Source organism: Vicugna pacos, chromosome 5, assembly GCF_048564905.1.
Source record: "Vicugna pacos chromosome 5, VicPac4, whole genome shotgun sequence".
In the NCBI taxonomy this organism is placed as follows: domain Eukaryota; kingdom Metazoa; phylum Chordata; class Mammalia; order Artiodactyla; family Camelidae; genus Vicugna; species Vicugna pacos.
This window is the reverse complement of record NC_132991.1, coordinates 90,384,593-90,410,180: the sequence shown is the minus strand read 5'-3', so window position 1 is coordinate 90,410,180 and position 25,588 is coordinate 90,384,593. Positions and strand designations below refer to the sequence as shown.

The window sequence follows — 25,588 nt, the reverse complement described above, 5'->3', positions numbered from 1 at the left end:
ACGGGAGAAGGGCAGTATCAAAGAGGAGAGGTTGGATCCTGGAGAGGGAGGAGCTCAGAGGCCTGAGACCCAAGTCAGAGGAAGCAGCGCCCTGGGGTGGGGACAGTAACTTAGCAGAAAAATTGAACGAGGACGTGGCCAAGTCATAGGATGCGGTGAATGAAGGAGGCACACATGAATTTTTTTCAGCCTGGAAACAATGAAACAGAAAACAGTAACATTTCCTAATTATGCAGAAAAATATTTTTAAGAAATTTTATAGGAAAAGAGCATATAGTGACATACAAAAATCGGAACTTTTGAATGATGAAAACCAACAAAACTAAGATCAAGACTTTTTTAAAGGACATCTTAATGTCAGGAGAAAAACAGTGGAATAGGGGCAGGGGGCTTGTTTCAGAGGAAGCGTGCTTGGGGGTGAAGGGGGGGCGTTCCAGGTAGAACTGCCAGTCACTGCATAAGAGAGGAGGGAGGCTGATCCGAGAGGAAGCCAGCGTGGGGGGACGTGTGCACCACCCTCTGCTGGAGGCCACGAGTAGGACCTGAGCAGGCGGTTTCATTCCAATGAGAAAAGGTGGAAGTTGAACCACAATGTTCACTGGGAGGTAGGTTTGGGAGTTGGGGGTTGGTGACCCCACGTTGGTGTGGGGTAAGGAGGGGTCGGAGCTGACTCTTTCTCTGGCTCGAGTCAGAGCAGGTGACCACACAGAGGAGGCTGGGGGCTACAGCTCAGGGACGTCCAGAAGCAGGAGGGATCTGGGTCTGGTCTGAAGCTCAGGAGAGAGTGAAAAGGAATGCCCAGCACCCTGGTGTCTAGGTGGTGGGCGTGGCCCTCTGCAGTACTGGGTGGCTGGTGGGGCAGCTGGCGGCGGCGAGGTGGACTGTGCTTAGACTGTGCTCGTTATGGGATGAGAGCAGGTCAGAGACGGGCGCAGTGAGGACTGGGAGGCAGAAGCCATAAAAAGTGTGGAAAACAATGCAGAAATTGTCATTTATGGGAGAAATTCAAAAAAGTTCAACCATTGGAAAAAAGACATTTTTATCAATAAGACCAGTGTTAAGAAAGCCTTGGGGTCACTGCAACTTGGCTTCAAATGACAGTCCCAGAGGAAAGGGTAGGGAAGCCCCTGGTGCCACTGCAGACACTGAGCCTTGGGGACAGACAGGCCCTGGACACGTCCCTTCCCTCACTTCTGGACCCTGCCCTCCCTTTGCTTTGGTCTTCGTTGTAAGGAGACTGGGGCTCTGGCTTGGCCCCCGTGGGATACTTTGACTGGTGGGTATCATCTTAGAGCAGGGAGAGGCTTGGTCCAATGCTCCATTCTCCTGGCCTCTGCCCGACCCGGGGGGCTCTTTGTACGAGGACGTTGCAGCAACATGAGGCTGTTTTTTGGACCAGTGCAGCAGGAGTGGGGGGGTACCACTGCGAAGGGGGCAGAGGGGGAGGAATGGCCACACATGATGACACTAAATGCAGACTTCCCCGGTGCTCAGAACATCCTGAAGAGGGTGGAAGAGAGGTCTGAGCGGGAATGCACTGCCTTGGACGCGCACAAGGAGCTGGAACTGGTGAGTCGTGCTTCCTCTTTCCCCGTTTCCCGGTAAGCTGGCCGCCTCCTCTAGGCCGCCTTCCCATCCTGCTCCCTCCTGTGTCAGTGTCTTTGGAAAATGCAAGTTCATTTTAATGTTAGCCTTGGCAATCCAGAGAAGTCATTGGGTCCAAAAAATAAGTCAGGTGGGGCCTGGGCAGGGCAGCCCTGTCTTCCTCCTCTCCCGGGGCGGTGATGTGCGGGGTGGCCCAGGCCGCAGCTGGGCGCTCTTCACCCTTGGACATGTCGGTGGACCCCTCCTACCAACCCAGACTCTGCTGCCACCCACAGGCCCCGGGCTCTCCCATCAGCTGCCTCACTGCAGGCGTCTGGGGACCTTGGAGGCCCCACACTTGTCCTCACCTGTTTCCAGTGTCACAAGCCACCGCTGTTCCCTTCTCTGACACCCTCTGCAGCCAGTTCTGGCTCTTCTTTTGCCGCGACGTAGCCCTGCCCTCCCCCAACACATCTCCCCGGTCCTCGAGCTGCATGTTCCTCATCCCTGCGAGCGGCCCCACCAAGCCCTGGGCTTTTCCTGTCCAAGACCATCTCCGCTTCTGAGCCTCGGGGAGAAGAGCTTCCTCCTGGAAGTTGCGGGCAGAGCAGGGGTTGTACGGGAGGAGGCGATGAATGTGTCTGTTATTACATGCTCAGCTAATGAGGATCCTTCTGGTCTTAAAGTGCTCTCAGGGTTTGGCTCCAGGTGTCACTGGAGCCACCAGCCTGCTCTTGGCAGCCATGTGGGGGCCACTCTGTTGTGCTGGTGACCCCGCGATGGACAAGAGCCTGGTGCTGGGAAGTCCTTTCCACTTAATGTACCGGTGGCAGCAGCTTTAGTAAAAGAACTAGCTTCAGTGGGCATCTGGTGGTGGTTCTAAGCCATGTCAAGCCACAAGGACTTCATAACTCAATGCAGTCACTTCCCCCTGGGCCTGTCCTTATGTCCCTCGCTCGGGCCAGGTGGCCACCAAAACCCGTCTGGCAATTATACCCTTTGACTACTGGGGAAAACGGCAGTCCCCTCCCAGCCTCGTCGGGGGAAGGCTGGAGCCTCAAGCAGGCTGGTCAGGGAGGGTCCAGCCAGGCTGCATCTTGCAGGGCCCCCTGCCCACCCCTGGAGCCGACATACCTGATCCGATGGGACCTTCATTTCGGCCCCACTGGGCAGCCGGCCACACTGGCTCCAAGGGGTCTCAGGGCATCTGAGTGTTTCCTATTTTCAAGTTCTTTTATGCTTTCATCTCCCTTTCCTTTCCTTGTAAGGAAAGATACACTCTTGTTTCTCATTATTTACTTTCTTTTAAGACAGGTGGGCTATCCCCCCTAATTAAAAGTGATGCTGAATACAGAAAAATTCACAAGGTGTTCGTATGCAGAAAGAAGATGGTAAAGATCACCAGTTACTGCACTGCCGACGTGCTGGCTCCTGCCCTGCCAGACCCCCTTCCAAACAGACGCCTGCCCACACAATTGTATTTTTTGCTGACAGGGCTCGTGGTTTGTAAGCTGGCTTTGCTTTCCATTTAGTGCATGTGGGATCACTGCACTTTTTCATGATCTCAGAGTACAGGGTTATGTAGATGGGTGACCATTAGTCACTTCCAGTTGAGGGACACCAAGGTTAATGACAGTTTTTCTTGTTCTGAACAACACTGCAGGGAGCGTCCTGGTACACACATCCTAGGGCACTGTCCTCGCTCCTAGATGCTGAGTGCCTGCTGGGTGCCTGGCCCTGCGCTAGACACCCGTGATCCTGTGTCGAGATCGTTTCTTCAGAAGGAATCCCCAGAAGTCCCAGAAAATGTGGTTTCATTGGGCCTTGTGGTACCTGGGCTGCCTGGGAAGGTGGGCTCATCTCTTGCTTTCTTCACACTGTGTAACAGGGCCCAATGCCCAGACCCCGGCCGTTTTTCAGTCTGACCGATGAGAAAGGACTTCTGACTGTGGAAATTTTCCTTCTTGGGTGATGTGAGGGGTCGGCATCGCTCTGTGCGCTCTCTGGAGTTTACGTTCCAGCGAAGACAAGGTGCTAACTTTCTCCGAGGGAACTGAGAGTCGTAACTGACAGCCTGATGAGGTTTTCCCTGAGGTTTTCCCTCTTGCCTTTATTCCAGAAGGTGCTGGAGAAAGGCGCTCCAGCCCAAGGAGCTGGCCAGCCTCAGCCGCGGGCCACAGGAAGTGGCCTGAGGCAGCTGGCTGCAGATGGCCTGATGTGTCCTCCTTTCTGTCCCAGGTGGTAAAAGCATGCAATGAGGGCGTCAGGAAGATGAGCCGCACAGAGCAGATGATCAGCATTCAGAAGAAGATGGAGTTTAAGATCAAGGTGAGCCTGCGCCCATCCACGTGGCCCCCACCCAGCTTGGCTGGCCTGGAGCATCAGTCACTGGCCAGCCCTCGGAATAGCCACCCTCGGGTCTCAGCACAGTGTCACCTCCACCGAGGCCTTCCCCAGCCCCCAGTCTGAAGGTCCCTGCCTGCCCCCAGTCGCCAGGCAGTCACATTGGCCAAGACTGTCTTCTACAGGACGGTGCAGGGACCTGGGAGCTGCCTGCTCTCATTTCCTGGATTTGCAACCGTGTACAGTCAGTTCACACAAAAACATGACATAGGCTGTTCCCAGGATCCTTAAATCTGGGTGATTTGAAAATCTGAGAGAAGTTACCAACCTTCTCCCCCAACTTAGCATAAAGCTTTAGACATTAGTGATCCTAAGGGGCCCAAGGTCACACTGGGTTTGGGAGCTCAGCCCCAGCTGAGGATGCAGGGGTTCAGGCCCCCCACATAGCTCCATCTGCGGGCTGAGTGCTGGGTGCCAGGTACCTACCCTGGAGCCACCGAGTAGGGACCTGCAGGCCTGGCCTCCCTGCCCTGTGCAACTCAGTTCTCGCCTCTCCCCTGTGACCTTGGCCCCTCTGATTCTGCATCACACAGGCTGAGCCTGGTGGGGGGATCACACGCACACACAGAAGCACCCACGTGTACACACTTACTGACAGGTGAGTACAGACCCATACAGGACACATGGATACACAACAGACAAATAAGCGCACGCCTGCACACGCCGGCACAAACACGCACACCCCTGCCCTTCTCACTGGCCCAGCTCCGCCCATTCCTTGCACCAGCGCCCCAGGAGTCGTGGGCCCCGCGCAGCCCTCACACACCGTGACTCGCGGTTACCCAGTCAGGGCCTGGGGGATCCTCGGGGGGGCTGGAGGGGCACAGCCGTTCTGACGCCATCCCCCCTGCCCCACCAGTCGGTGCCCATCATCTCCCACTCACGCTGGCTGCTGAAGCAGGGTGAGCTACAGCAGATGTCGGGCCCCAAGACGTCCCGAACCCTGCGGACCAAGAAACTCTTCCGGGAAATTTACCTCTTCCTCTTCAACGACCTGCTGGTGATCTGCCGGCAGATTCCCGGGTGAGTGGCGGGTAGGGGACGGGGGTCCCCATGGCCTGGTGTGGCGGACAAGGTGGCAGGATGCAGCTCAGGCTTTGGGTCGGGTTTAAAGGTCCCCTCTGTTCTTGTCCAGCCTGGGGCCTTTGGGCAAGTTTACTGAAACCTCCTAAGCTTCAGTTTCCCCACCTGTCAAGCGGGAGCTGTGCTCCTAAGGATGGGGGCGCTTAGCTCAATGCCTGACACATAAGGTGTGCTCAGCAGAGCAGCCACTGTGGCGTTGTCGGGGCTGACCCTCTGTCTGCCGTCCACACTGGGGGGGAGGGTTGGGAGGGGGGATAGGGGTTCAGGTGGGGGCTTCTGGAAGGAGGTGAGAAGTGGCAGCAGTAGGGCCAGTCCCACTGGCCAGGGTTGGGGTCCGGTGGGAGTCCAAGCCTCGCTGGGACTGACACGCCCATCCTGCCTCCCTTGGTGCCCAGAGACAAGTACCAGGTGTTTGACTCAGCCCCACGGGGCCTGCTGCGAGTGGAGGAGCTGGAGGACCAGGGCCAGACGCTGGCCAACGTCTTCATTCTGCGGCTGCTTGAGAACGCGGATGACCGGGAGGCCACCTACATGCTGAAGGCGTCCTCTCAGTGAGTGCCCAGTGCTGCGGGCCCTGCCCGTGATGTCCTCAGCGCCTCCCAGTTACCTGCCCAGGTGGAGCGGGGCTCCAGGCTCAGCACACAGCCCGCCCAGTTCCTGTCCTTCCTCCCCAGGGCCCTGAGGGAAGGGTTTCTGCCTGGCATTGTCAGGGAGTGAGCCGTTAGCGCCTTGCTGAGTGTGTGTATAAGTGTGAATGTGTGTCTTTACGTTCCCTCTGGGCCTCAGACTCTGGGTGGCCCCTCTTCCAATGAGCTGTGGTAGAGCCCTTGGGCCAGGCCGACCAGTGAACCACCCTTGCTGTGTGGCTTTAAGCCCACCATGTCACCTCTGGACAGCCAGGCCACCCGCCCCGCAGCCCCAGGCTCTGAGAGGGACAGCCGAGATCGACATGAGGAGACACTCCATAAGCCCCGGGTCCGGGACGCCCTGTGCGGTGCCTGGCCCCCTCCACCCCAGAGCTCACAGGGGTCGTCCCGCACACCCTGGGGCCTGTTCTGATTTCACGACTGCAGCTCAGGGCAGCAGGCTGCCAAGGGCTCTTCTCTGGGTTAACTTTGGGGTGTCGTGGAGGGCTCACCCTCAGCCACTGGCTTTCAGGATGCACCAGGGAGGTTCTATAGGGCTCCACCTGTGTTCCACCTCTAGATTCTGGGTACCCTCCACGCTGTCCTGCTGTGAGGCCCAGGGCCAAGTGGCTGGCTTGCTGGACCCCAGGCACCACAGGGCCCCACATGTGGGGACCCTTGCTCTGTGGTTAGGGCATTTGTCATCTTCCCTGTCCCAGGAGCGAGATGAAGCGTTGGATGACCTCACTGGCCCCCAACCGAAGAACCAAGTTTGTTTCCTTCACATCACGGCTGCTGGGTAAGTGGACCCCTGGGAAGGGGGCGCCCGCCAGGCAGGGCAGGTGAGAGTCAGGGAGGTCTCGAGGTGGCTGCATCAGCCTCGGGGGCCCTGTGCGCTCCAGCTCGGGGGCCTGGGCAGCACGGGAAGCCTGCTTCAACTGCCCAAGACTCCTCAGCACCCTGGTGCAAGCTTGGTAGCCCTATGGGCGACAGTGGGGTGCCTGAGCTTTGCAAATGTTTTGATGGTTAATGAAGAAATAAAAGTCCCTGGGTCTTAAGTGACAGGTACCACAAGGAAACCAAGAGGATTTGGGCCCAGAAGGCAAACACCAGTGACTCTGGGGCTGCCAGTTGTCTGAAAACCTTACAAAGTATAAAAGGGGTCAAGTCCAGCTGCTCGACAGAGCAGCTGCCATCCTGACTGCTCTCGCCACGTCCTGACCTCCCCAGGACTGCTCCCGGGGCCAAGCCCAGGACCGACAGCTCCTTCTGAAGTTTTAATAAGAGCCCCTCCCAGCCTGCTCGTCCCTGTCTGCACGTCTTGTTCTTACAGAGCTCCTGACTGTTTTAAGCACAGTTTCTTTGGAGCCACACCTGCCTCTCCCTCAAATGAGCCCCTTTGCAGTTGCTGCGGGAGTTTGCATTGTCTTTTAGACAGGCAGCGTGTCCCTGCTAACTGCCGGGTTGAGGGGAGGTTGGGGGTCCAGATTTTGCCTGTGTATGAACCAGGGTGGGTGCCATGGTGATGAGGATGTGCTACCTCCCTCTCTCCGCGCTTCAGACTGCCCCCAGGTCCAGTGTGTGCACCCGTACGTGGCCCAGCAGCCGGACGAGCTGACGCTGGAGCTGGCCGACATCCTGAACATCCTGGACAAGACAGAGGATGGTGAGCCCAGGGTGGGCTGGGTACCTCTTCCACTGGCTCCCTGCCCCCACCTGCCGGGACACTGCAGCAGCCTGAGGGATGAGGTGGGGCACTTCCGCCCACATGGAGAAGCAGGTGTCAGAGCTGGCTGATGGGATGGCAGAGCCCTGCTCCGTCTCTGCTCCCTTAGACTGTTCTGCGCATCCTGGCTTCCCCTGGCCTGTCCTCAGACTAGAGAAGGCATTTCTCCCAGGGCCTCTGCTCTCCTTTTCAGGAGCTGTGAGCCTTCCCCACTCAGCATTAGGCCCAGCTGAGCACCTGGCTTCATGTCCCCTTCCCCTGCTCCAGCCCTGTCCTCAGCCTACCCACCATTGTGGGAAGGATGATGGCCTGGAACCCCCTAACCCTGACCCTGTATTTGCAACAGACTTCCAGTTGAGCCTGTGACCACCAGGCTTGGAGCTCCATGTGGGCCAAAAAGCCACCTACCGGGGCTCCAGCCACTCCTGCTGTTGGCATCAGTGCCAGAGGTTCACTCCTCTCCCCTGAAAAAATGGATCCCTTATTTCTGCATCAGTCATTCCTAATCTAAATCCCTCACAGTGCATAAAGCTTCTCCCCTCCCCTAGTTCCTCCTCTTTTTCAAGGTCCTGGCTGGGAGGTCTCAGGCTGGTGACTTCCAGGGAAGGCCACTTCTGCCGTTCCCAAACCCCAGGGGCTCACCCAGCACTGGACGAGCAGTGTTTCCTGCCCTCCCCCCGAAGAATATAAACAGCCTGACACCCCTCCCACGTGGCCCACAGAAGGCATGCCCCCCCAGGTCTTAGCCCTGCCCCAGGACCTGCCAGCAGGTCCTACAATTTGGGCCCCAGGTCCCAGGCAGAGACAGCTTCATTCTGGGAGGAGAGGGTAAAGAGCCAGGGCACTTGGCCAGCTCATGACAGCCACCCTCGGCTGACCACCCAGCTCTCAGGAGGCTGAGCCTCAGGGAGGGGCTGCCCAATAAGAGGGTGGTGGCAGTTTTGGTGGGTTCCAGGCCAGATAACCAGTGGTCAGCTACCACCCCACCAGCCCCTCATACTTTTGAGGGTGGCCCTTGGGATCTCCCAGCCTCATGTGGGGCAGCCCAGGATTGTTGAGGGCTTGGGAATGAGTTCCAAACTCAATACATATGGGACACCCCGTGGCGCAGAACACAGCTGTTTCTGTCGTGGCTCTGAGCATGTGCACCATGCTCCTGGGGTGAGGCAGCACCTCCCTAGCTTATGGGGGACAAACCCAGTCTGAGCATCTTCAGGACAGGTTTGCAGAGCAGGGGACCTCTGGAAAAGCCAGCTGGACTCCTGCGTTTCTCTGGCTTCTGCTCCCCACACAGACTGGAGGGAGGTGCAGCCCACGCCACTCCAAGAGCTTTTGACCCTCCCTGTCCCTCCCTACGCAGGGTGGATCTTTGGCGAGCGTCTGCATGACCAGGAGAGAGGCTGGTTCCCCAGCAACATGACTGAGGAGATCTTGAATCCCAAGATTCGGTCCCAGAACCTCAAAGAATGTTTCCGTGTCCACAAGATGGAGGACCCTCAGCGCAGCCAGAATAAGGACCGCAGGAAGCTGGGCAGCCGAAATCGGCAATGACCCCTGGCCCCCAGCCTGGTGGAGGGATACGGGCAGGCAGGAGCAGGCCCAACAGGCAAACCCCAACGGACAGTGGAGGGGCTCTGGGGGAAGGCCAGCGCCTCCCCAGGCAGCAGGGTGTGACCTGGGGTGCCTTGTGCAGGAGCCACGCCCACCCCTCATCCCTGCCACGTGGTTAGTGCTCATGTGTCTCGGCCCCTCGCTCACAAGCTGGAGAAGGGGTGTCCACATCTCTCCTCTGCTGTGCTTGTAAATGAGAAAGTGTATTTTAAACAGTATTACACCACTTCTTCTTCTTGTCACCTAGAAGGGGTAGACAGAGGACTGGCATGCTCCAGGGGCCTTCCCAGGCACTGGAAGAGGCCTCAGACCCAGGGTGTCCCTGGCTAAGGGCAAGTGCAAAGGTGATGATTGTCACGACCACCTGCACGTGTCCTCTGCCCTGGAAGCCGTCAGAATCAGCCAGGCGCACAGGTGGACCACCACTGCCTGATGAGCTTGATGAGCGGCCCTTGGTCTCGGGTTCAAAGGACTGAGAGACCAACCGCCTCTGTCCACCCCCTCCCCGCACCTCCGCCAGCCTCTGGCTGCACGGCCAGGCCCTGCCTCATGGCAGGCCTACCAGAGCTTGGCCGAGGGCCCATGCCGCCTTTGGCTCCCTGATGGGCTGGACCTAAATTGTATCTTCTGGCCCCTTTAGGAGCCCAGGTGTTATAAAGGAATGACTTGGTCACTGCATCCTGTATGGGTTATGGTTCCAAGAAAAGCAAATATCATTTTTGGCTGCATTAAAAGAAGCATCATGTATAAAATAAAGATGAAGTTCTACAGTTTATTACCCTGGGGCACACAGCAATGAGGTGTTTTGGTCTGGGCAGGGAGAAAAGAACCCCTGTCAAGGTCAGTGGAGGAGATGTGTCCCAGGGAGAAGGTTGAGGAGGCTTCCAGTGGAGGAGGAAGCAGCCAGGGTCAAGGCCTCAGGATGGTTGTGGATTTGGAATTCCACTTGTGGAAGGACACCAGAAACAAAGGAAGCTGTTTGAGGGTGTGGGGGATACCCTTCTGCAGTGGAAGTGAGAAGGCAGGTTGGAAGACCATAGGGAGACAGAGCCATCAATGGGTGGTGGTCCCATAGGGGATCTGACCACAAAGCATGGGACTGCAGCTTCCAACTTGGCCAGTCACTGGCCTGGAGCACTTCTTCCCAGTTACCCAGAGGCAGCAGCTCATCCCCAGCCCAGCTGGCCCTCAGAACCACCCTACCCCCGATTCAGTCCTGGAATGTGGAGGGCCCTGAATCCAACCCTGTCCGGTCCTGCCTGCCTGGGACCATGCTCCTTCTGCCAGGACACACTTTGATTAGAAGCCCAGGATTAGGCCAAGTGGGACTTTGCAGCATCTTCCCACAAGCCACAGCATGGCTCTTAGCGTTTTTGAGACCTCAGACCCTTTGAGAATTGGTCGTGGAAGATGCATACACGTGCAACATGCTGGTCCAACCGGGGAGCGACCCTCTGGTCCCAGTGAGGGGCTGATGCTCTTGGGGCCTCCTTGCTGCAAACCCAGGGGGAGTTACCACACTTGAGTTTCCCAGGAGTAGGGGAAAAGGGAAAAGGGCCATTTCTGAGCCTCTTGCTGTTCTTGGAGTGAGGGGTCGTTGGTCCTGGCCCTTATCTAGCTTTCCTTCCGGTGGCTGGGAAACAACATACTGACTTGGGTCATCTGCTCTAACAAGGGTTTTGGCTACTGGAGATTATGTGAAATAATTTAAATAGTTTCATGAAAACCTTTTATGCCTTTTACAAGCAGAAATTTTTAAGCCATGATGTGTTTTGGGGAGTGTGTGTGGATACCACATGTACTCATCTGGCATATCCAGGGGGAAAAAACTGGTCTTAGCCTGAACAGGTGTAGTCAGGAGCTCAGGGAAACCAAGGAGGCCAAAATAGTTGCTAAGAGACAATGGTGAAAAAATGGGAGAGGCACAGCCCCCTCCACCAGCACTCTTCAGGTTCCTCTTGTAGCCCAGGTATTAAACCACCACTGGGGTTTGCAGACAGTCCCCACTCCAGGCCTTAGGGCCCGCACTCCAAGGGCCTTCGAGGTGTGGGGAAGGGACGCAGTTCTGGCTTCTTTCCTGCTGCACCCAGAACAGGTAAGCCACTGTCTGTTGTTGTTGTTTCGTTTTGTTTTTTAATTTCTGGGATTTTGTGAGGTGGTTGTTTTTTAGGTAAGCCACTACTTTAAATCACTCTAAATTATAAAAGGCTTCCTGCGGAGTATGTTAGACCACGGTTATGATCTAGGACACAGCGTCCGGGCCAAGCTTGGTGGGAGGATGGGAAAGGGGAAGCCTGTGCGGCGGGTGGTTCCTCATACCCTCATTCAGCCCCCACCGTTTCAGGGTTGAAGTGAGAGGACTTGAGCCTGAAAAGCCTTTTCGTTTTCTTTCTCCAAGCAAACAGCCGTCCCGCGTGGGGTTGCCCGCTCTGCCAGAGGCTCAGCACAGCCCGTTATACGTGGAGCTCGACGCCAGCAGGCGTGGGAGGTGGTCTTGGGGCTGCGGGTTGGGGGCTTGGGGAGCGGGGACAGGCCCACAGCACCCGGGCTCCACTCCTCGGCTCGTTTGCTCCTGGGGCTTCCTTTGGGTAACTGGGTGCCCAGGGGTCCGGAGGGAGCGGGTCTGGGGCTCTAAGCCCTCAGAAGGCGCTCCTGCTGCCCGGCACCCTGACCCCGCCATCCATCGCTCAGCCCAGCTGCAAGAAACAGGACGGCGGCCCTCCTGCCCGCGCGGCCTCCCGCTGGTCCGCGCTCGCGCTCGCTCGCAGCACTCTTGGGCCCGAGCGGAGGGGACCGGCAGAAATCAGGCTTCAGGCAGTTCGGGGGACAAGCAGCGGGATGTGGTGCGGAGACCCCGCGCCCCGACGGCCTCGCCGAGGTCCGTGCCCAGAGCGCGGCGCACACCCACACCCACCCCCGCACCCCGGCAGCCCCGGGCGCGCGCGCGCGCGCACGCTCCCGCGGGGTGGGGGGAGGGGCCGGCGCACGTGAGCGCAGGCACGCGCCCGTGTGCGCATCGCCGTGGCACCTCGAGCCCCGAGCACGTGCACGTCGCCCGCCCCCGCTCGCCCACACACTCACGCGCGGACACATCGAGACACGGGGGCGCGCACCCGGGGTGCCGCCGACTTGCGCCGCGGCGGGGGCGCGGCCCCTTTATTCGCTTCAGGAGGCGGAAAACTTTCTCAGCGCGACGACCACGAGCGCCAGCACCACGCAGGTGGCCAGCAGGGCGGCGATGACGATGGCCGCGATGGCGCCGGGCCCCAGCGAGCCTGCGGAGGACGGAGGGCCGCGTCAGCCCCGAGACCCCGCCGCCACCCTTTCCCCCCGGCCTGCCCGGCGCCCCAGCCCGTACCGCCGCCCTGGTCCAGACGCTCCTGCGCGGTGCTGTCCTCGGGGCTCGCAGCGGCGGTGGGCGCCGGCGGAGCGCTGGCCGCGGGCTCCCAGGCGGGGCTGGTGCTCTCCAGCGGGCCTTCTCCTGACGGCAGCTCGGCGGGCTCGTTCCACAGGGTGGGCACGGGCTCCTGCGGGCCCTCGGCTGCAAGGCCAAGGACAGGTGAGGGGGCCCAGGCAGCAGGGCCGACAGGGAGGTCGTCCCCGCCCTTAACCGGCCGGGAAGGGGCGCTGTGCGCGGGGCCCTGGGGCTCAGCACGGTACTTGCCCTCCGGGTTCACAGGTGAGGCAGTGGAGGCCGGGTGGCCCACGTGTGACCCCAAAGCCCCTATGGGACCAGGCTGCCTCCCTGCCTTTGAGAGGACAAATGGGTGGGGAAGGAGGGTGTTAAGGGACCAAAGATCCTCTCAGGAGAAAGCTTGAGAACTTTGGGCCGGCAGCAGAGTTTCTGGGCAGTGGGGACAGGGGGCCCATGGGGCAGGGCACTTCGTCCCCAGCAGAGCCCAGGGTCCTCCATCTGAACTGCTGGGCTCTGTAGGCCTGGGGGGGAAGTGACACTTAAGAGGGATTCCCTCCCCACACGGTGCAGACACCAGTCAGTCTTCACCCTGGAGAAGGCACAGGAAGGTGAGGCAGTGCCTTCTTCAGGAGCCACTTCTTCGGGTTCCTGCCCACCCGGAGCCGTCAGGAGTTCCTGCTACAGGAGGTAGAGAGGCCCACCCCACACCCTGGGGGCAGCCCATCCTGCTTCTTCCCTCCTTCCTTCATCCCTTAACCTGGGCAGAGTGCAGCAGCCCACAAAGCATGGGCTCTGGCACCCACGTGTGCCTATGCACGCCCCCCAGTTTCTGAAGCTCAAAGCTCAAGGGGCCGCCATAGACTAGGAAACTGTGATGCTAGCACATTGCAGCCTCCAGACCACAGGGCCAGAGGGGTGGGCAGAGGTGTCTGTGGTCAGTGTAAGGGAAGCTCCAGGAAAGGGTAGCCTCCCCACCTCCGAAACAAGCTGGGGCTCTATCAGCACATCAGTCTCTGGGCAGCCTTTTCTGCAGAAGCCTTTCTCTGCTCATGGGTTGGGGGTTAGCAGGATTTAGGGGCCCCAGAGAACAAGAGAGATAGGCTGAAAGGCCTGCATGATAACCCCAACCCCATCCCCCACCTTGGCCCCAGCCAGCCCACACCGATTTTGCCCCCCTTTCAAGGATCCTCGTGTGAGGAACCCCACAGCAACACGCCAGCCTGGGACCATCCAACCCTCCCAGACAGGAAGCCCCAGACACCCAGTCAAGTTCAAGATCAGGACGGTAGGCAGGCTCCAGACCTCCCCACCCTAGTCATGAGTTGGGTCAGGGCCCCCCTGCACCTGATCTCTGTTGTGATCCAGGGATGCTCAGCCCCAAAGCAGTCCCAAGAATGGGCTTAGTGGGCATTGCAGCACACCATCTCATTGACCCAGCTGCTCTGTGGCTAGGAGTTATTGTATCCCTGCTTCAGAGAAAAACAAGGTTCAGCTTAAGCTTAGGTGGGCCCAGGCAATTAAGTGCTCCTGGGGGTTGAAGCCCCTGGACAACACAGTAACCGATTGTGCTCCCCAAGAAACATCCAGGGAAGCTGTGGTTTGGTTCATACAGCCCTGGCCAGCCCACCTGCAGGTCCCTAGGGCACCTCTCTTCCTTGTGAGCTCCACCCCTGCGCGCTTTCCCTGTGCACAGACAAGCCAGACCTACACTCTGCTTCCAGGATCACTGGCTCCTGGAGCAGAGGATGCTCTGTGAAGGCACACAGGTACTTCCAGGGCTCTCCTGCCAACAGTGTCTACCTGGGACAAATCATGAGTAAACAGCCAAACCCAAATTCCAGGGTAGTCTTAAATAACTAGGCTTTCAAAAATGTCAAGGTCATGAGAGACGAAGAAAGGTTAAGGAATTGTTCCAGATTGGGGACCAAGGAGCTGTGACAACAAAATGCAACATTGGATTCTGGATGGAACATTATGGGCCCCACTGGTGAACTGTGAATAAAGCTGTAGTTTAGGTAACAGTACCACATCAGTTTTCACTTCCTGATTGGATGACTGATTCTGCTTATGTAAAAGAATATTCTTGTTCTTAGGAAGTATTTAGGGGCAAAGGAGCATGATGTCTGCAACTTACTATCCAGTGGTTCAGCAACCAGATAGGTGAGTGAGGAGACAGGAAGACTGCAAATATGGCAAAATGCTGGTAGTCCGTGAAGCCAGGTGAAGAGTCTACTGGAGTTCATTGAATTATTCTTGTATCTTTTCTGTAAACTTAAAGTCTTTTCATGATAAAATTTTATAAGTTCCCCTGCTCCCCAGCCCTGCCCCTGGCAGCCTCTCCCAGGCCTCAGCTGGACCAGTTCTGAAGCTCAGCTTGCAGACAGGGACCACTGTCACATTCCCGGGGCTTGTCCGTGACGGTGCACCTGTTCAGAAATATCCCTGACAAGGAGGCCTCCTGGGGCAGAAGGCCCCTGCACTGGGGTGAGAGAGGGGTTCCCGCTCACAGGGCCCAGGCTGAACTGCATTGCTGGTGTCTGGGGCCCACCCTAGGGCACCACCAACTTCAAAGACTTTCTGGTGAGGAAGGGGGAAGTGACTCTGTCAGGCCTCCCTTGTCGCTGCCTGGGAGGGATGGGGTCTGTAGCCTTGTAGCTGCCATGGAAGTCTCCAGGCCCTAGGCATGCTTGCCTCAGGGGCTGGGCAAAGAAAAGGCCTGGGTTTACCCACCACTTGGCAGGCCCTGAGGTCTAGGGCTTACAGACTGCCTGTCTCCCAGATAAATGCACAAATCACTGGCTCCACTTGCTCACCACACACCCAAGGCAGAGCGGTAGGCAGGCACCTCCCCGTCCCACCACTACCAGCCAAAGTTCACCTCCAACTGCCTGGCACCTGGCCAGGGAGGCAGGCCACCACAGGGCTACTGGGTACCAGGGCCAGCCACCCTGGGTGGTGTCTGGGGAATCAGCCCTAAGCTCAGGAAGAGGAGTAACAGGTCCTACAGCCCCTGGAGGGCAGGGGCTCACTCCTAGGAGCTAGCAGTCAACTTCTGCCCTGTTCCAGAACCTGGGAGCCATCTCTGGAGGAGAGTGGGCCCTCTGAGCAGGTACTTGGGGGGCCTGCCCAGGCCCTCTCCATCTGCCCGCGGTGACCCAGCCTTACTCTTGCTCCCCACAGAGGCCTGGGCCCTCTCTGCCAGTCACACTAGCCCCAGCCACCCTTGCCCTGCTGTGCGCTCCCACCTCCTGCCCCTACTCCAAGACCTAGCCAGTCTTTGAAGCTTGAGGAGCTGAACCTATGTGCTTCCAAATCAGGAGGGCTGGGTCCAAATTCCGGCTCCATCACAGCCTTATCCTGGGACCCTGGTGGACTGACTTTGCTGCCTGACTTCACTTCGCGACCTGTGAAATGGGGGTTGGACCATACCTCTCACGCCCCTCACAAGTTGACAACTGTGCCGTCAAGGCCATTGTTAGCTGCTGCCTCTGCCCCAGCGTCTTTCTGGCCTGGGCAACCCGGCTGAACACAAGACAGGCCACTCTGTGGGCTGTGCGCCTCCTGCAGCTGACCACCACAGGAGACCCCCCAAAAGCTGATCCAGGACTCAAGGACTCACCTGCACCCAAGCAGCCAGGGCCCCAGGGGCCAGCCAGCTCCCTGCGAGCCCAGGCGGGTGCCTCGGCCGCTTACATGGGCCAGGACCACAGCCCGAACTCAGCCCCCAGCCCTTCAGCAAAGGAGGCGCAGCGGCCAAGGAGAAGCCAGGCGTTTCCTTATCCTCATCCACATGCCTCTGTATTTTCTCAGTTTGCCGTAGTAAGATGGGGAGACAAATCTATCCCCAAACCTGTCCTTCTGGGGAGCCATGAGCAGAGCAGTCGTCACGGAGTTGGCCCACAGCAGGCCCCATGTGAGGAGGGGTGAAGATGGGGGAAGGGAATACCAGGCAGAGGGGCTGGCATGAGCGAAGGCGTGGAGGATGGGACCCATGGGCAGGCATGGAAGGTGAGCAGGGATGTTATGCGAGGACAGAGAAGGAGGAGGACCGAAGACCAGAATAAGCAGCGCCCTGCGACTCTGTGCTCTGACCAAGGAAACCGGGAGAAGTGGGGGCCTCATGACCCTGCCACGGGCCTGGGCACTGTGGGCTCTCCCCCAGCCCCACCACCCCAGCCACCCTGCCTTTTGGTAAATAAGTTTGTTTAACGCTCACTCTGACCACTGGACCCTGAGGCCAGGCGCCTGAGCTCACAGACGGTCTTTGTGCAGCCATGAAGGGCCTTTTCATCCCTGCCCTGGCCTCCCGCCCGCTCAACCTGGCCTGCTCCCCCCACCCCAGTAGCTGCAGCCACGAACGACCAGCAGGGAGGGCAGCAGGCCGGGCCTGGACCTCAGCCACAGGGCCACTCCCTCCCCGCCTGCCTGCACAGGCCCCCAGCAGGCAGGGGCCTGCTGGGCCTGGTACACACCTGTGAGCCTCCAGCCTGGGGAAGGGGCAACTGAGAGCCTCTCAAACACCCTCCCTCCCAGAATGGCAGGAAGAACAACAGGCAGCCAGAACCCCAAAGACTCCAGCGTGGGGTTGGCCTGCGTGCCTTTGGTAGGACACGTGGAGGGAAGTAGGGAGGTGAGGCCAGGTGAGTCCTGGCAACACCAAACGTGAGGCTGTCCCCAAGCATGCCTGTGGCAGCAGGCAAAGCCCACCCACCCAGGCTGTGTATGCAGTCTGATCCAGCACCTCTGGCCGGCAGCCTAGGCTGGGAGAGCAGGCTGCACGGGGACCAAGGCACTGGACAGGAGCTGCCCACGTAGCCCCAGACCTGGGCAGACAGGCGCCAGCACCTTCACCTCCACCCACTTTGTCCAGCAGGCAGGAGAAGCATTTCACTGAGGAGGGGGGCACAGGGGAGCCATGGAAGATGCCACCCTACTCTAGATCACTTCCCCAATTCCCTGGGCACCACACCAGCCCCCTGGCTTGCCCGGCTGCTGCCTCTTCCTCTGAAAAAGTGGCTGGGTGCTTTCCCAGGCCTGTGAGGAGGTGGTTCTGCCCTGAGACTACCCTGCACCCAGCAGAGGGGCTGGGGAAGTTTAGACACGTTCCCCTAACATACTGAGTGCTGCCAGATGCCTGTCCAGTCCTGAAAGCTCATGTGTGTATACTTGGTAGTCCTACAGTCCCTTGCAAGGGAGGCTGAGGCACCGTGGTTGTCCCCGTCACACAGAAAAGGAGAGGCTGAGAAACAGCCAGGAAGACAGAGCCGGAAACAAAGCCAGGCTTCACGCTGCCTCCTAGGGCATCGGGAGAGAAGCCCGCTGGCCCAGGCTCCTCAGCGCCCCCCATTTCCTCCCAGGTGTGTGGCTGTGGGGGTCCCACCAGGCTTCACATCCCCCAGCAGCTCTCCCCAGCACCACATCCACACAGTGGTATCATTGTCCCCCCCAGATCCACAGAAACTTCCCCCAAAACGCAGGCTGCAGAGAGGGTCTCCAGGGCTCACCCCACCTGCACGTTTCTTCAGCCCCAGGACTCCCCACAGAGGCCCTGAAGCACTTCCCTTTGGCCCACCTCATGGCCATCAGGTTGCTCTCTTCCAGGAGAAAGACCGCCCATGACACATCTGTCTTTTCTCTCTCAGGCTTCGAGGCCAGCCTGGGCCAGCTCCTCCCAGTGCAGGGCCCCATGGCCCTGCCCGGGACTGGGGCTCAGGTTCCAGCATCCTGCCACCCCAAGCCTGGTGGGACCCTCTTTCTTGCCAGACCCCAGACCCAGCCACTTTGAACCTCAGTGCAGAGCCTAAGTTCAGCATCCTCATGGTTTTACAGAGGGGCTTTACAGAGCCCTGTGCTCCCTCTGGACTTTTTTCCCAAGGTGGAAGCAGTACCTGGATCGTCAGTCTCAAAGGACATTTCAGAAAGCCAGCAGGGAAGGGCTTGCCGGGCTTGAAAAGTAAATGGCAGGGCTCTGTGGTCTTAATCCTGGGGCCCGGGGCCTCGGCCCCTCAGCTGCTTACTCGGTGCCTGGTGCCTGCTCCTGACTCCCAGATCTGGAAGCCTTCAGACTTGAGTGCTGAAGTAATCCCCATGTCCCCTAGGCAGCTGACGTCCCTGGCTCTGCTCCCCAAGTCACCCTCCTACTTCAGAGGTCACTGTCTCTCTGAGTAACGATTTCCTGAGACCTCTGATGGAGCTGCTGCCAGCCTGTCTCAGGGGAATCCTTCACAGAATCACCCCCAAACAACTATCCGAATTCCCGTGAATGGCTTCTGCCCTGTGGGCATTAGAGATTCTGGCCTAAGGATGCTTCTCGGCCCTAGGAGGCTGGTGGCAGCAAAGCCCAGGGAGCACACTTACCTGTGAGCACTGCGGGGGCCAGGACCCCAGAGAAGAGCAGCAGCGCCATGCGCAGGGCCAGACAGAATGCCATCCTGGCCTGGGAGTGAGCGGGGCCTACGAGCGGGATGCACCGAGGACTGAGCTGGTTAACTTCAGGGCGGAGGGAAAGAGGCATCAAAGGGCTGGGAAGGGTTTTCATCAATGCAAACTCTGTCCTCCTGGGACACCGTGCCCGCCCCCCACACACGAACACACACACACACACACACACACACACACACACACACACACACAGAGCAAAGCTTACAGAACTGACCGCTTTCCTGAACTCTGGAGCAGCCCCACCCTCAGAGCAATTTCCTCTTTCCCTCTCTCCTCTCTCTCTCACACACACACACACATGCACATACTCCTGGGCCACTGAAAGTGAGAAATTCTCAAACCCCCATGTGCCAAAGACTCACCAAGGCAGCTTGATAAACTCAGATGGCCCTGCCACTGTGTTCCAGTGGGTCACGGGTGGGCCCAGGAATCTGCATTTTAATGCTCATGGCCCAGGCTTGGGAGACTCTAATCCTAGGCTGTCAGCATGGAGCAGGGCCAAGTTCTGCTCACGTTTGGGCTCTCGATGCCTGGCAGGGAGAGGCGCTCAACAGAGGTTGTTCAAGCAGCACTTTTAAGGCGGTTTCAACCCAAACCTTCTGGCAGCTCGTCTCTCCAGAAAAGCCCATGTCATTAGATACCCTGTGTCCCTTCTTCTTACTCTTTTCTCGCAGGTACCTGGGGCTTAAAACACCACCTGTGTGCTCATGATGCACGTTTCCAGCCCCAGTCTGGCCCACAACTTCAGCCCCGCTGCCCACTGCCTCCAGGACAGCCCCATGGGTATCTGATGAGCATCCCAACTTAACATGCCCAAAACAAACTTGACTCCACTGCCTCCCCAGCCCTGCTCAGTGAAATCCCAGCCCCCCACCTTCCAGACGTCCTGGCCACATAATTAGAAGTCATCAAAGTCTCTTTCCCTTATTCTCCACGTCTGTCTCTCAATAAGTAATGCCACCTCCTCCCCCCCTGCCCCCATCAACCCCTTCAACCCCGTCATCGTTTCCCACTGCTCTTAGAACAACAAGCCAAACGAAGGACTTGTCTTGGCCCTACTATGTTCAGTCCACTGGCCTTGTCTAGGTTCCTCCAATACACCAAACTTGGTCCTGCCTCAGGGCCTTTGCATTTGCTGTCCCCTCTCCCAGAGTCTCTCAGCTCATTACCTCCTAATCACTCTTCAGGTCTCAGCACTGATCACTCAGTTCCCCATCCACCCATCACATTGCTTAAAATATCTTCTTAGCATTTATATTCATATGAAACTCGTTTTCCTTTTGGTTAATTTTTTGAGGAATAACCTATATATACTGTGAAGAATACAAATCTTATGGTTACAACTTGATGAACGTTCATATATGTATACATCTGTGTAACCACCACCCAGATCAATATAGAACATTTCCAGCACACCAGCAGGATTCCTCCTGCCCCTCCCCAGTCAGTACCCCCAAAGTGCCATTCTGTCTTCTATCACCATAGATTACCTTTGTCTACTCTTGAACTTCAAATAAATGGAATCATGTGACAGGCACTCTTGTGTCTGGCTTCTTTTGTTCAGCATCCTGTGAGATTCATCCACACTGTTGCATGTAGCAGTAGCTTTTTTTTTTAATTGTTGAATAGTATTCAGTTCTGTGAATATGCCACAACTCATCCATTCTTGTATCCATTTTATCCATTTATTTATGTCCATTTGGGTTATTTGCAGGTCCAAACTTCTATGAATATAGCTCCTATGGGTGTTCTTGTAGCTGCCCTTTGGTGAACACATACACTAGTTTCTCTTGTTATAGATCTAAAGGTAGAATTGCGAGGTCAGAGTGTAGTGTTTAGATTCTGCAGATGCTGCTGAGCAGGTTTCTCATTTATGCTCATAACAGTATGAGAGTTCCAGTTGCTCCGCATCCTCCCAATACCTGGCATTGCCCGTCTTTGTGCTTCTAGTCCTTCTGACAGGCAGGCAGGAGTGTCTCACCGTGGTTGTGTTTCCATGGCTAATAAAGCTGAACCCCTTTCCTTATTTACTGACCATAGGGATGTCCTCTTCTGTGAAGGGTCTTCTCATTTTTTCTTTTTTCTCGCTGATATATTTATCAGGGTAGCCTATCACTTCAAATTTATTTCTAGGGTTTTTTGTTGTTTTTTTGGTATGCGAATCCCAGATAAAAATCCTTTGTCAGATATATGTAATGGTGCCTTTAATTCAAGTGTTCATTGGTTGGTCCTACTATGACTGTCCCAGACAGCCAGTACTGTGTTTAATTCACAAGTGCATTTCCAGAACCTAGCACTACCATGCCCGGCATGTAACAGGAACTTGATATTTGAATTCAGTCAGTTGGGATTTCTAGGACAGGATTAACATCAAGCATCTTCTTACTTGTTCCCTCATATGTTTGTGCTGCTTGTTTGCTCTCAGCCTCGCGCCCTCACCTTTCTGTGCGCATTCAGTGTAATGTAGCAACGTAACATAGTCAGATCCCCAGATGATGCTCCTGAGAGATTTTTGCCAGTTCACTCTCTGTTGGCATCTGCCAACAGTAGGGACTGGTGGGAGATGAAATGTGGGAGAGAAGTGACTCTTGCCAGTTCAGACTTCTGACAGTGTCTCTGGCAGCAGCGGCAGCAGCACTGGCTACAGTAACTTCAGTAACAAACAGGTGACTGCAGGAGCGGCCTCAGAAGGCTGGAAGTGCAGACTCTGGGGTCCTTGTCAGGCAGCTGAACCTAGAGCCTCAGTGGACAGTGCTCTGGCCTCTGAGCAATCTTTTGGCTCCTCCAGCCCAGGCTGGTGTCAATTTCTGAGCTGCAGTTACTGATTTGTGAGTCACCTTACCTTCCCTCTTTTGTTCCCTTCAGTCCTTTAGACAGTCTTGTAACAAATTCCTGTATTAAATCTCTTCTGTTTGAAACAGTAAAACTGTTTCCTAGTCAGACTCCGACCAAAAACTGCTTGGCACCTGCTGTGGTCCTGAGAAGCAGACCCTCAAAAATGTGTTTCCAAGTGTGATTTGCCACTGTTTGAGCTTGAATGCCAGGAAGACCTCATAAGTGAGATCTGGCAACATACGACATACCATATGTTAAGACTTGCGGTTGTTAACATGAAGTGCCTATTAAAGACAAGGCTTAAAGGACCACATAGATGCTGCACTTCATGTTTATAGTAGTGATATGATCAAAAGGATAGTGAGATGAACTGGCTACTTTCTTTTACTGCCTTGGGTGCTTATAGAAAACAAGATCAGGGCTTTAAACTTGAAGTTTAAGGCATGATCAGAGACCTAGAGCGCTTCTATAACAGTCTTTTTAAAAATCTCTCATTTCTTATAGATGCAGAGCTTAACTGGCAGCAGATCAGGTGCCAAATTTGTGCAGGTTTCAGAATTACAATCTTAAATTGAATTTACAGCTGTGTCAATTCTTTTAGGCGAAATTTATGGCACTTATTGGGAAGGAATGAGACATTGAGATCTGGAATGAGGGTATTTGGGTAGACTCAAACAAATCTGAGAATCTTCCACTCACAAAATCCTCAGGCCTCCCTTGCAGAATCAGTTGGCTCCTTAGAGAAATGGCTAATTCCATCTGGAAAAGTAAAAGTAAATGAGCCTAGAATATCTCGTGCCAAAGTAATAAAGTGCTCGAAAGATGAAAAGGATGTGGCAAAAGGACACAAAAGCCAACTTAGAGCGGCTCCAAATGGACAGTTTGTGCACAAAAAATAGTATCAGATTATAACCTATAGTGTGTGTGTGTGTGTAAAGCTCTTCCTTATAGTAGAAGTCTGACTAATACATTACAGGAAAGCTTGCCAAGCACTAATTGTTCAAGCCAGAATTAAAGTATTTCCCATCAAGATAAAAATCATTACAGTGGAGAAAGCTGGCAGATTACCATCTTTAAGTAATTAAAGTCAACACCAATAATGGTTCCAACTGACATCATGTGCCTCCTAGTATGCTGCATTGAGGACGTCACATCAGTTCTGTAGTATTTTTGTCCAAGTGCATATATCAATCATGAGAAAACACCAGACAAAGGCAAATTGAGGGCATTCTATAAAATAACTGTCCTTTAAAAAATTTCAAGGTATGAAAATAGAGGAATTGTTTCAGATTAGAGAAGACCCAAGAAACATGACATCCAAATACAAAAAGCAGTCACGATGGCACCCTGCACCTTTTTGTTTTTCCTTATAAAAGGTATTAGTGGAACAACTGGTGAAATACGAACGAAGCCTGGAAATTAACTAATAGTATTACATAATTTATTTCCTAATTTTAATCATTGTACTGTGGTTCTGTAAGGAAATGTCCTTGTTTCAAGGCAACACATCCTGAAATGTTTAGGGATAAGGGACATAATGCCTGCAGTTTATTTTCAAATGATTTTGCAGTTCAAATGATGTCTGCAGTTTACTTTCAAATGAGTCATAAAAACGAGTGGTTATCCAGAAGAAAATGATAAAGCAGATGTGGTAAAAATGTTAACAATTGGAGAATCTGAGTGGAAGATATGTAGGAGTTCTTTCTACTCTTCTTGCAAGTTTTGAGTCTGAAATTATTCAATATAAAGAGTCACCCCTTCCCCAAAAGGTATTTCTATGTATTTCAAACACTAGTAAAACAAGACATAGGCAATGATCGTCAATGAACATTAAAACTGCTAAATGAAAGATCAGTAGAACTTTTATAATGGACGTATCGACCCGATAGCAACAGGACTGATGAATTTTGACCCAAAATGGGACAACCAGACAAGAGCGCCCGCTGACGTGACTGCTGTGATGAAGCGGGACGTGCACCAGTTAAGGATTCTTGGAGGGGGAGCAGAGGCTCTGAATCTAATCAAGCTTCTAGACCTGACTACTAGTTTACAGAAAAAGTAGGGGAGAGTAACAAATTGACACCATAAGGATGCTCCTTGCTGAATCCAGACTATGGGATATTCTGTGCGTAAATGATCTTTGCTTTTTCAAAAAAAAAAAAATTGAGGGGAAACTGGCAAGATTAAAAAAGACTTAAAAATAGCAACCAAATGCAATCCATGAACCTTACTGATTTTGATTCAAATGTCTGTAAAAAGACATTTTTGAGATAATCAGAAAATCATACACAGACTGGGTTTAGATATTAAGAAATTATCAATACTGTTAATGTAGTATTGGCATGTAGTTTTTATTTTTTAAGGTATCTTTTTCTGTTACCATGCGCACTGAAATATTTATGAGTGACTCCCTGATACCTAGGATTTGTTTTAAAATATTCTAAGGGAAAAAAAGGTGAGGATCTGTAGGTTGGAAGCCCTAATCCCAAAGTGATGATATTCAGAGTTGGGGCCTTTGGGAAGTGTTTAGGGTTAGATTAGGTCATGAGGGTGGGGTCCTCATAATGGGATAAGATGATTTTTAGAAGAGAAAAAGATGGGATAGCAAGAGAAAGACATGAGATCTTCCCCTCTGCCACGTGAGGACATAGCAAGAAGATGGCCATCTGCAAACAAGATGATGATTGTCACCAGACCCTGGGATCTGGCAGCACCTAGATCACGGGACCTCCCAACCCAAACTAAGACACTATTTCTATATATGCTTACATTTTTTTCAATTAAAAAAATAAAAAGTGAACTTGGAAAAAAGTAATTAAAGATGAAAGCTGCAGTAACCTCAGGACTGTTCAGGACTCAAACCCCTTGGGGATGAAAGTTTGGGTCACTCACCAACTGAGGGGGGCTGGTGGAAGGCAAAAAGAACATGAAATAGGAAGTAAATAAGGAAGTTGGACAAATATTACCTACATGACAAGGTATAGAAACAAGAACTGATGTATATTTTATTCCTTGTTGAGTATGTGTGCGTGTGTACATATATCTACACCATTTTTCATATGTGTGTGTATATATATACATATATATAATAATAAAATAAAATTTAGTCTGTAGGATACTAAATAGCAGGTGAGATTATAAGCAAACTGAAGAGACCTTAGTATCACCTAGAAATGGATACAATGATTGACCACTGGATATGGAATTAGTGGTTTCCCTACAGTTAACTAATCTTTCAGTAACCTTACCTTCCTATCCTTCAACACCAATTCTTCTCTTTCTCCCCCTCCCCTGGCCCATTTCTTTTGATTGAATATGTGTTTCATGATGGGGCCCTGACCTGTTCAGGGCTTAATTTCATATTACCAAAGGAAATCCAGAAAATCCAAGTAAGCGACTCTGTACCTTAAATGAGACTCACCATGCTTACACTCTGACTTCGGTCTGCTTCAGTACAACCACAAAGGGTACTTGTCAAGGACTCACACTAAAACACACGTGCTAAATCTGCACACACCAAGTGTCAGCTGCAAAGTATGCTGCAAAGAAGTACAGATGCACACACAGATCACATTTGCACACAACAGTAAGGAGGTGAGAGCAGGAGACCTCACAGGTCAGCTGAGCCAGGGGTTCCCCACTCAGGCTGTCCATTAGAATCACTTAGGGCAATTAAAAAATGATTTCCAGTGCTGGGCCCCACCATAAATATCAACTCTGGGACATGGGGCTCAGGGACTGATTTTTGTTTCAAGTTCGTCAGATGATCTGGGCCAACCCCCTCATCTGACAGCAAGGAAAGCGAGGCCCAGAGACAGGACAGGAAGGAATAGTTAATCAAGAGGCTGGTGCTAACATCCAGTC

General features: G+C 54.5%; 2 protein-coding genes across 5 annotated transcripts in view; one reads left to right on the top strand and one right to left on the bottom strand.

Annotated features, from left to right (window-relative positions):
* NGEF (neuronal guanine nucleotide exchange factor) overlaps nucleotides 1-9,789 on the top strand; it is a 101,433-nt gene extending 91,644 nt beyond the window's left edge. For all 3 annotated transcript variants that reach the window (XM_031677837.2, XM_072961857.1, XM_072961856.1), the window contains 7 exons: nucleotides 1,495-1,569; nucleotides 3,823-3,912; nucleotides 4,847-5,010; nucleotides 5,466-5,621; nucleotides 6,416-6,495; nucleotides 7,258-7,362; nucleotides 8,783-9,789. In XM_031677837.2, the coding sequence (XP_031533697.1) occupies nucleotides 1,495-1,569; nucleotides 3,823-3,912; nucleotides 4,847-5,010; nucleotides 5,466-5,621; nucleotides 6,416-6,495; nucleotides 7,258-7,362; nucleotides 8,783-8,973 (861 nt within the window). In that variant the 3' untranslated portion in view covers nucleotides 8,974-9,789. The remainder of the gene's footprint in view (nucleotides 1-1,494; nucleotides 1,570-3,822; nucleotides 3,913-4,846; nucleotides 5,011-5,465; nucleotides 5,622-6,415; nucleotides 6,496-7,257; nucleotides 7,363-8,782) is intronic.
* A 2,397-nt stretch (nucleotides 9,790-12,186) lies between these two features.
* SNORC (secondary ossification center associated regulator of chondrocyte maturation) lies at nucleotides 12,187-18,951 on the bottom strand. 2 transcript variants are annotated; one of them, XM_072962145.1, is made up of 3 exons: nucleotides 18,806-18,951; nucleotides 12,392-12,574; nucleotides 12,199-12,308 (listed from the first exon to the last, which is right to left on the bottom strand). In XM_072962145.1, exons 1-3 carry the CDS (start codon nucleotides 18,876-18,878, stop codon nucleotides 12,199-12,201), a joined length of 366 nt encoding a protein of 121 aa, XP_072818246.1. In that variant the 5' UTR covers nucleotides 18,879-18,951. The 2 variants fall into 2 exon arrangements, with proteins under 2 accessions (XP_072818245.1, XP_072818246.1); XM_072962144.1 differs by having other exon boundaries at nucleotides 12,187-12,574.
* Between the last annotated feature and the right edge of the window lie 6,637 nt (nucleotides 18,952-25,588).

Bases quoted from the DNA above. Each gene is read 5' to 3' on its own strand.
- SNORC (XM_072962144.1), bottom strand. From the start codon at position 18,878: ATGGCATTCTGTCTGGCCCTGCGCATGGCGCTGCTGCTCTTCTCTGGG. The intron at 12,575-18,805 runs GTAAGTGTGCTC...TTGGCCTTGCAG, and splicing joins GGCCCCCGCAGTGCTCACAG to CCGAGGGCCCGCAGGAGCCC.